Here is an 11,136-nt window from a genome sequence, read left to right as displayed (position 1 = left end):
TTACTACGACGACCTTTGATTGAAGTGGTCTGAAGTGTCACTCCAGCTCTTTTTAACCTCTGAAAACAGACCGTGGTTAGGCACAGCCTTGTTTATACTTCTTTTTATTCCATCATCAAATGAGATAAAAATGCGGGTGCGGTGGATTTATGCGAGTACTGCATACAACACTAAGCTGGTTTCACTCCAGTTAGACCTGTCATCCCCTGAAAAATGCATTTCACACGCACTTTAAAAGCCTCAGAAGCACCATTTTAGCTCGCTAGTCCACAATGTCCACATTCTCAGACCTTGAAAAGAATGTGCTGGAACCAGTATGTGTGCATTAATACTGTGCTCTGTCAAGACGCCCTATGATGACATTACGTCAGGACAATGTAAGCTTACAAAGCACAACCTAGTCATAGACTATTTGTAACTGTGATCAAACATGGTAAAACAATGCTTAGAAAGAAAATAATCCACCCAGAGACTAACAAAATTCTATGAAACTCTCTGTGTGGGTAGTTGACAATTATATTTAAAGCATACAGCAGGTCCAGAACATTTTGCACACTTTAGAAAGAAAAATATTTAACAAATATGTTAAATCACCACATTAGATTTTAAACCAAATAGAATTTGTAAATTAAGTAACTTTTCTACTATTATATTTATATTTGTAGCAGACAAAGAGATATTCCAACACTGTACACACAGCAATGTTTTTTAATAACCAAAATTCAAAATTCAATGTCTAGCCACCTTAAATGTCTAGTGACCAAAATTCAATGTCTAGCCAGAGTCTGAAGACACTATTATATTATTTTGACGTCGTTGAATAACGATGCCAAATTACGTTGATATCTGGTTGATTTTAGATTGCGTTGGTGAGTCACCAAAACGTCTGATAGATGCCATAGTGGTAACGTCCACACAATGTCAAGGTGTAACATGATAAGATGTTGATACTGTATTTGGTCGATTTAGGTTGGACGTTGGACATAGACGTCAGCCTGACATTGGTTCTGACGTCAAAACGATTTTCATTTCCAAACAAAATCTAACATCCCCACGACGTTGGGGTACATTGGGGTACAATGTCAATATGACGTCATGTTGACGCCCTGTGCCTGCAGGGTAATAACAGGTTAAGTGCTGAATGAAAATAACTAAAGACTACTGGAGTTGAGATTGGCAAGTCATTCCACCAGCAGGGAACAGTCAGTGTAAAGATCAGTGTAAATCTAAACCCATTAGCGGTTCTTACGATAAATACAAAAATTCACTGTGCAAAGTACTCTGTGCATCCAGAAGGTATTTAGTCTTTTGCATGCTATGATGCCCCCTTAAAATGATAAAAACAATACCCCATAAAACAAAGTGAAAAGTTAGTTTCAATCTTTGAAAATCACATGAACTTGACATGAGAGATGGTAGGGGGTGGCGCGCCAGGCCAGACTCACGGTGGCAGGCCAGATTGACCGCCAGGCCACCGGGAAATGTCCCGCTGCTCCCTATAGCCAGTCCGCCCCTGCACACAACTGTCTATATAAAATTCCAAGGTTAACAGTATATATCAGAGCACAAAACAAGCAATGGAGTGCAAGAAAATGTCTGTAAACTTCCGAAACAGATATGTATCAAGGCACAGATCTGGGAAAATATACAGAAAGATTTCTGCAACATTAAAGGTCCCACTGAGCACAGTGGTCTCCAACATCCATAAATGGAAAAGGCTTGGAACCACCAGTACTCTCTTCCTAGAGCGGGCCATCTATCCAAACTAATAAGTCAGGGAAGAAGGGCCTTAGCAATTAGGTGACCAAAAAAACTGATAGTCGCTCTGAAATAGGGCTGGGCCGGTACACGACTTTTTTCTCTATATTGCTCTAAAAGCCAATCACACAGCAGAAAACAATGGGAATCTAGAAGTGTGTTGATATTAGAGATGTATTGAATTTTTGGACAGCAAAAATTTGTTGGCCGAAAATATGTTATGCCATTTAATAGACCCACTAATTTTTGTGGCTTCAGCCATTGTTAGGGTACTCTTTTAAATCTGTAAGCATTATCAACTTATATCGAAATATATATCGTTATTTTACAATATGGAAAACAATTATTGAGATTGCGTTTTTGCCATATCGCCCAGAAGTACTCTGAAAGAGCTCCAACACTTCTCTATGTAGAGAGATGAACCTTTAGAAGACCAATCATCTCTGCAGCTCTTCACCAATCAGACCTGTATGGTAGTGACCTGATAGAACCACTCCTCAGTAATAGGCACACAACAGTCCACATGGAGTTGCCACCTGGAGGACTCTCAGTAAAATGATCTGGTCTGATAAAACAAAGACTGAACTATATGTCTGGAGAAAATTAGAGACTGTTAATCACCAAGACAATAACATCATCACAGTGAAGCATGGTGGTGGCAGCATCATGCTGTGTTTTAGGTTATGGAAAAGCACTGAGAAACACCCATCCATTATCTCCTTCACACACACTCATACACTATGGCCAATTTTGTTTACTCAGTTCACCTATATTGTGTGTTTTTGGACTGTGGGGGAAAGCAGAGCACTCAGAGGAAACCCATGCAAATATGGTTAGAATAGTGTATAACACAATTTTTGTTCATCATACCCTGTTTTTATATTTTAAACTGACACTATAAATATTTTTTATTTGCACTGTGTAACCCCTTTTTTAAAAGTTTGGATTTTCAAGTTGCTAAAATGCTGTTGTCATGTTACACAGTATATCTAGCTTTATAAGCTTATTTTAAACTTTATAGCAACTGATCTGACCTTTTACTAATTCAATGACACCGGGAAACGTGACTTCCATATTTTTTGTGTCAATGAAAACATTAATCATTTAAAGTACAAGCCTATACTTTAAGTTGCTTTGCAAACATTAACATTACACTAATAAATCTGAACAAAACAGCATATGAAGTAATATCTAAAGAAATTACTTACTCCCAGGGCCGTTTATATTGAAGTTTATATTTAGTACATATTTCATAACATCTAATTTTTATGAGGTGGCTCAACCCCCAACCTGGAGGACCAGGACATACACGCACACACTACAAACAATTTAGCTTCCCCAATTCACCTCTAGCACATGTTTTGGGACTTGGAAACTGGAGCACCCGAAGGAAACCCACACATACACTGGGTCTACACAGAAATGCCAACTGATATATTCCGTACCTCACATGTGCAAGGTGCGAACTCTCCAGCAAAGACACTGCCAGCCAGTGTTGCCAACCTAGTGACCTTTTAGACCCCCCTAGCACCAATTTTTTTTTAAAAAGTGACTAGCCAAGGATTTTAGGTGTTACTGGAGATTTTTAGAGACTCTCGTGTGTACGTATTGTATCGTTCATAATGTTACTCCTCGCGACGAGCTGCGGGTGATGCCCTCTGTCTCTTGCCTGCCTCAGAGCACTCAAAGGTGGCACAGTGCCACACAGCCATCTCTCACACATGCAGCTTTGAGAGCAGATCGTTCCTCTGCATATCCACGGCAAATGTTTTAGCACCATGAGCATGAGGTATTTCCCTGGTACAGTCATACCGATCTGATTTTCCTTTGTTTAAATTTAATAATTTAAACGGACTATATATATATATATATATATATATATATATATATATATATATATATATATATATATATATATATATATATATATATATATATATATTTCCAAACTTAATAGTTTTAATAACTCATTTCTAATAACTGATTTATTTTATCTTTGCCGTGATGACAGTAAATAATATTTGACTAGATATTATTCAAGACACTTCTATACAGCTTAAAGTGAGATTTAAAGGCTTAACTAGGTTAATTAGGTTAACTAGGCAGGTTAGAGTAATTAGGCAAGTTATTGTATAATGATGGTTTATTCTGTAGACTATCACAAAAAATAGCTTAAAGGGGCTAATAATTTTGACCTTAAAATGGTTTTAAGAAAATTAAAAACTTTTATTCTAGCCGAAATGAAACAAATAAGACTTTCTCCAGAAGAAAAAAATGATGCTCTGTTAAACATCACTTGGGAAATACTTGAAAAAGAAAAAAAATCAAAGGGGGACTAATAATTCTTACTTCAACTGTACATTCACAATCTTTCCATCCTCATTAATAATAATAATAATACTTCATATATAAATAAATAAAATAACAAAAAAAATAAATAAAATAAAATAATAATAATAATAATAATATATATATATATATATATATATATATATATATATATATATATATATATATATATATATATATATATATATATACACTTTTTAACATGCAGTTTATTTTTTAAAAATGCTAGGGCCCCATACCCAAATCACTAAGTCCGCCCCTGCAAGTAGTCTCATAATTAATTTGAGCTCATAAAAATAGCTAAATAATGCCAAAAGAATTATAAAATGCTTTAAAATAGTAACCAATACATTTGTTTTTGCGACTCTTCTGAAATAACAAAGAGCTTATGATTGAACAAAACATGTCACTCCTTCAACAACAAACTAACCCATGCAACCTGAGAGCCGCTTTTCAATCTCTTTCAGTATTCAACAATTGCAGCATTAAAACTCTAAGCCCCAATTTTAAATCCTAAACTGCACATAACAAATGCCAGTTCAGTTAACGTTTAACAGAGTTAAAACAAGGCTGCGGGCAAGAGGTGTACTCTGGTGCCAAACAATGTAATGTTTGCAGAATGGATAACCATCTTACATAACAGCATCCACAGACTTATTAAAATATCAGCTTCAGAACTTAAGTAGCTACATTTATTTTTTCATTACAAAAGTATATCACATTGTTTCCCTTCCAAAAACATATCGACTTACTTTAATAATAGTGAATTGAATATTAACATTCCTGAACTGACTCTTATCAGCCTCCTCCCCCAGCAAACACACAGACACACACCTATTGGTGGTTTCAGCTGAACTTGAATGGCCAAGGGTGGGGTTACATAGTGCCATGTTTAAACAAGACTCACGGTCAGCTGGAGCCTCCTCCTCTTTTTCCCTCCAACCTGATGGCTCAGTTTTGTCTCACCTTATTTCGGAAACACGGAAGAAAAGAAGTCACTGAAGGAACAGCGTGCAGTCTTGAAAACTGATTCCCACCTAACAAAAGCCAAGGCCTCTACCGGTGAGTACTTTATCTGTTTATCAGAGGTCACAGGCAAGTTATGTGGTTTGAATTGTTCATAAAATGAGTCATGTCGTGATTTGAATTATACAAAGAGAGCTATTTTTACATCTAGGAAATATTTAGTTAAAATAAGTAGCTATAGAATCGTATGTCCTTTGTATAACAACAAACATAGAGCTCACAATGTAATTTAATGCTAATGATACCGTAAATTTAACAAAGCAATGCAAATGTACCTTAGCTTAGCTTGTTACACTTTGCATAACGTTAAATACTGGCTTAATTCAAAGACTCGCCATCTTGTTTTAATTTTAACAAGGACGCAGCTTATTCAAACTATGAATAATTATTGTATGTATTAATACAATAGTTAATTAAAATCAAAAAGTTAATAGGGATTTAAGTGCATTTTACTCACAATATTGCCAGTTATTTCTGCTCCACCAACGAAACAGCTGTCGAGTCTCTTGGCAAATAGCAACGGTTAAGATTGAATCTGTGAGAATCGGTTCAGTGATTGATTGATTTATTAAGTCTAATCCTGAAAGCTATGGTTACATTTAAAATAGCATACTAACATATCACCAAACATTTTTTTACATCTTATAATGAAAAATTGTTAGAGTAGTTTCTGTTTAGAACTGTGGCCGATTGAATCATTGACTTGGAACGAATCAGTTGTGTGAATGATTCAATGAGTCACTTATTAAGAGAAAAAACGTATCGCCACCTGGAGTATGGATGAACACTTGCAGAAATTTCCCCAGAATGAGTAATTATGAGCATCGCATTTCCTTAGCCTAAACGGGTTTCAATAACTTGTTAACTTTACAAATAGAAACAGTTTTTTGAGAGATTGTCTAACACAATGTTGTTTCCAGGACCTGTTAAGAGAGCTTGTCTATGAAGAGTTCAGTTGCCAAAATCTCTAAGTGCCGTCTTTCTCATTTTTCTCAGCCTCCTTTGTTTATGTTAAGATATTTTACTTTAAAGACCAGGAAAAGGACTTCTTCTTTGCCATAAAAGTGATATTACTAAACATACACACAGGAGCCTGATAAAAATACTAATTTTAGAGGAACATTTCAGATGGTATTTGGAGATTTTTGCATCTGAACTCTTCATATTGTTTCATTATGATAAGAAAAATGTGTATGCACAAGAATTTCTAAAGTTAAAATTCAATATTGGTGACTCAGATGTATGGCAGTTTTGTAATTTAGATTTTGAAACATTTGAACACTTGTTTTTCCTATGTAATTTGGTACAATGATTAAGTTATCATTGGAAATGATTAAGTGTCCTAATACTTAAGGATAAAAAGATATCTTATGCAATGAATAATTTGTTGTTAATATTAAAATAGTTTATTCATAAATGTACACTTTTCAAAATTGCCCCAAGAATAGTGGTGTTTAAAGAAGAATTTGTGATATGTTTGAAGACATTGAGAGATGAAAAGCTAAAAAGCAAGAAATTTATATTCATCATTAGAGGATTTTGGTTTCATACTTTGAGAACTTCCACTCCCCAGCTATGTATTTTTCTTTATCATTTATTTTTTGTTAATTTTTGTTATTTTGTTTATTTATATATGTATTATTTTTATTAATGAGGATGGAAAGATTGTAATTGTACAGATGCAAGAAAAGTCAGAATTATTAGCCCCCATTTGAATTTTTATTTCTTTTTAAAAATTTTCCAAATGCAGTTTAACAGAGCAAGGAAATTTTCACAGTATGTCTGTTAATATTTTTTCTGAATAAATAAATTTTTTATTTTTTAAAAAGCATTTTAAGGCCAATTTTTAGCCCCTTTCAGCAATATATTCAACAGTCTACAAAACAAACCATCGTCATACAATAACTCGCTATACAATTTTTACCCTAACCTGCCTAGTTAACCTAATTAACCTAGTTAAGTCTTTAAATGTCACTTTAAGCTGTATAGAAGTGTCTTGAAAATATCTAGTCAAATATTATTTAAATAAGATAAAATAAATCAGTTATTAGAAATGAGTTATTAAAACTATTATGTTTAGAAATGTGTTTAAAAAAATCTCTCCGTTAAACAGAAATTGGGGGAAAAATAAACAAGGGGGCTATTAATTTTGGGGGGCTAATAATTCTGACTTTTACTGTATGTAAATTGATTGTTATCTCAGTCTTTTGTGTAATTCTAGAAAGTATTAATGCCTTTCTGTTACTGTTACCTTTCTGTTACTGTTCACTGTATTGTGTTATTTTACTCAATAAATCTTCAAGAAACCACACTGAAATAAATGATTCGTTGGATTTACTAATTCTTTTAAGATAAATGCTTGCAAACAGTTTATATGAGCTGAATTAAAAAACGGCATAAATCTACTTATGTTCAACGTTGTTTGTTTAAATTCAGCCCATTTAAACTGTTTGCAACCACTTACCCTAAAATCCAATGAATCATAAGCAAAGTGTAGCAAAGACTAGCATAAACCATGCCTAATAAGATATGAAGACTTTCCATTTTCAAAATTGGATAGTAAAAGCAAATAAAACTGCAACAAACACTTTCTCTAAAAACAGATGGAAAACAGAGGTTTTGATTTTAAAATTGATTTGACAATTACATGTGGAAATGTTTTTAAATGTGATACTTATTTCTTTAAAGGCAAGTATAACAATGACCAGATGAAAAAATACAATTGGAATCAAAATGAAAACTTAATTTTTAAATCAATCAGAATTAGGCATGGGCCAGTGTAAGATTCTGACGGTATGATAACCTTGGATTAAAATATCAAGGTTTCACGGTATTGTGATCACTGCTCTAAAATATATTCTTTTTAAATGTCTGGGTAAAAAACAACTAATTTTTCCCCTTTGAAAACAATATATTTTGTTTTTTGAAACATTTATAATATTTTGGAGCAGTAAACATGTCAGGCTAAATAATTCAAACGAATCATTGACTTCTGCTGTCCTCATTTGTTTCAAAAACACAGATTTCTTTACAATTTAAAACAGCATCTTTGCATATTTTTTCTGCTGAAGATACTGTTGTCCTAAAAAAAAGTAAATTGAAAATCGTACACATACCCTAGGAACGGTATTACAGGAAATTTTGGCGGTTTTAAAACCTTGACTTTTCCAAACTGCGACCTTGAAAATGATTATCGTCCCATGCCTAATCAGAATTCATTAGAGCTCAAACATTTAATATTGCAGAACATGGACACAACTGGATATAAAAAAATGAAAAATGTAATATTTTATCTAAGATGTCTTGTCAAGTAATTTTTTTATTTGTTTATTTGTGTACCTTAGGAACATTCAAGAAGAATCTGATATTTGGGAGCCATTATGTTCCAAAAATTCTAACAGACTTAAACAGGAACCGAGGCTCTCGATTGTTCAATTTTTGGGCTCACGTCACCAGCCTGACACCATGAATATCTCACTTGAGAACCCCTACGGTGATGTCACCATCCCTCGTGCCAAGCTGCGGGATCAGCCCGACTCCAGCACCATCATCATCAACCCGATGGCGTTAGAGAGCACCTACAAAAACCACAACTCCTCCATGAACCCCTACAGCAGCTTCAAAACCCCAGGGGAGAGCAACACCTCGAGTGTGCCAGTTTACGGAGAGGCCAGGAACGGCCAGAACCCCTCTGCATATAACAACCAGCCAGGTTACACCGTGAAGGAGAGCGAGGAGCAGGTGGGACGCTGTTACGCCTGCTGTTGCCGCTGCCGGAGGAGGAAGTGAGAGCAGATTTCCCAGTGGGTTTTGCTATTGATTTTGGAAGCCAAACTGTTCTAAAGTGACTGGATTATGTAATCCTGGAGTTACGTGCTTTGAACAAAAAAACAAGAGCTGACTGCACTGAAACCTATTTTAATAATAAATATTTACTTTTCGATCACCATGTCAAATATTTGCTTAAATTGGCACAGTTGGATTGCTTATACCGAGCCACTTTGAAGCAGATTTACCTTTGTGCGCCTCATACAATGGTGTACTTCGATATTCCTCTTCATTGTTCTTGCACAGTTACTTAAAAGTCTTGATTTCAATCGATTGTTAATGGAGTGTTTCTATAAAATGACGCCCGACAGGTTTTTAAGTGAGGCTAGTTCTTATCTCGAAATGTCCCGCCGGGATTGTCCGAGTTTTGATTAGGTTTTTGGAGCCACACCCTGACGTTCCATCAGACGCAGGTCAGTGAAACTCGAGGAAGAGCCCTCATTCTTGTTCAGAAGGATACACAATGGGACAGTGTCAACTCGTCCTTCAGAATGAGTGTTGTGCCATCTGAGTTTCTATTGAACAAGCTTTTCTGGTTGCTGTAGACATTCCGCTGACACCTACCTCGTGTCTTGGGTTGTTAAGGAGACTGCTGAGTGGAACATTAAACGTGTATAGTACTAATATTATTTTATAGATGAGCAATATTATGGTAGTTACATTTAAAACAATGGGGCGTGGACACTTGTGAGCCTGACTTTTGAAAATATGCACATGTTGTTTTGGATGTCTGTATATGTTACTTGGCACAATGGTCAATCTATTTTTTGATATATAAAATCACTTTTGACTCTATAAACTAAAGTCCTTCAGTTCATTTTACTTGGCATTTTCAACAAGGTCACTCTTTTTCAGCAAATTCTTTGTAGCTGAGTGGAGGCTGTGAATTAGCGGTTCAACCGGTTTGGGACGTGGTGCCCTGAGAGCAGGTTCCTAGAATTACAGATCAAGACACGTGGAGTTTACATCAGCTGCTTTACAGGTGTACAGGGACTTTGGTTATTTGGAATCTGCAGGATGGTTAGTACACAGAAGTCAACATTTGAAATGGATTCATTTTTTTAGACTTCTCTCTAGACAAGAATACACTGTAAAACTCAACTTTATCAAATTAAATGAGTGTAGTTAACTTAAATTTTACTGAAAGTTAATTCAGCTCATTTGAAAAGAGTTTTGAACTCGGTGTTGAAGGTATTGAGTTAATTTAATACAATGTAAAACCCAAAAAGTTAAGGTAACTCAACATTTGAGGAATCCGATTGCAACAAATCATTTAAGTTCAAAAACTAATTCTAATGAGTACTGTAAACTTAAACCATTTGAGTAAGCAAAGTATCTTGAGCACAGTAAAACCCAATAAATGAAGAGAACTCAACTTATTGGGTTTGACAGTATACCGTTGGTTTAAGCAACTCAAACTATTTGAGAAAACTGATTGCAACAAACCATTTGAGATAATAACTAATCTATAGGAGTACTGTGAACTTACTCCATTTAAGTTGAAGTAATGAGGTACTCTGTAAAACCCAAAAAATTAAGGTAACTCAAACCATTTGAGGAAACTGATCATAACAATCCATTTAAGTTCAAAAACCAATCCAAATGAGTACTGTGAACTTAATCTATTTGAGTAAATGAAGCAATTTGAGCACAGTAAAACCCAATAAATGAAGAGAACTCAAACCAACTGAGTACTGTAAAACCCAATAAGTTAAGGCAACTCAAACCGTTTGTGGAAACCAATTGCTACAAACCATTTGAGTTAAATTAATTTGAGTACTGTGAACTTACTCCATTTAAGTTGAAGTACTGAAGTATTAACTCATTAACTTCAATACTGAGTTCAAAACTATTTTCGAATGAGTAGAATTAACTTTCAGTAAGTTAAGTTAACTACACTTATTTAATTTGATTAAGTTGACTGTTGGGTTTTACAGTGTACTTTGTACGATGCATAAGACGATAACCATTTTCAAGGTATACCGCGGTTTGGAAAAGTCAAGGTTTTAAAACTGCCAACTACAGTATCTCCAGCAGACAAGATATCCAAAGATACCATTGTAAATTTGTAAAGAAATCTGAGTTTTTGAAACAATTGAAGACAGCAGAAGTCAATTATTCATTTGAATTATTTAGCCTGACATGTTTACTGCTCCAAAATATCTTAAATGTTTT

The 11,136-nt window shown here is 34.7% G+C and overlaps 1 protein-coding gene across 1 annotated transcript; it reads left to right on the top strand.

Moving 5' to 3' along the window:
• The first annotated feature begins 5,032 nt into the window (after window positions 1-5,032).
• Window positions 5,033-10,013, top strand: si:ch211-202f5.3 (uncharacterized). Its single transcript, XM_056458593.1, has 2 exons — window positions 5,033-5,169; window positions 8,478-10,013. Exon 2 carries the CDS (start codon window positions 8,599-8,601, stop codon window positions 8,920-8,922), a length of 324 nt encoding a protein of 107 aa, XP_056314568.1. The 5' UTR covers window positions 5,033-5,169; window positions 8,478-8,598; the 3' UTR covers window positions 8,923-10,013.
• The last annotated feature ends 1,123 nt before the right edge of the window (window positions 10,014-11,136 follow it).

Source organism: Danio aesculapii, chromosome 5, assembly GCF_903798145.1.
Source record: "Danio aesculapii chromosome 5, fDanAes4.1, whole genome shotgun sequence".
Taxonomy (NCBI): domain Eukaryota; kingdom Metazoa; phylum Chordata; class Actinopteri; order Cypriniformes; family Danionidae; genus Danio; species Danio aesculapii.
The sequence above is the reverse complement of the archived record's forward strand: the minus strand, read 5'-3'. Positions and strand labels throughout refer to the sequence as shown.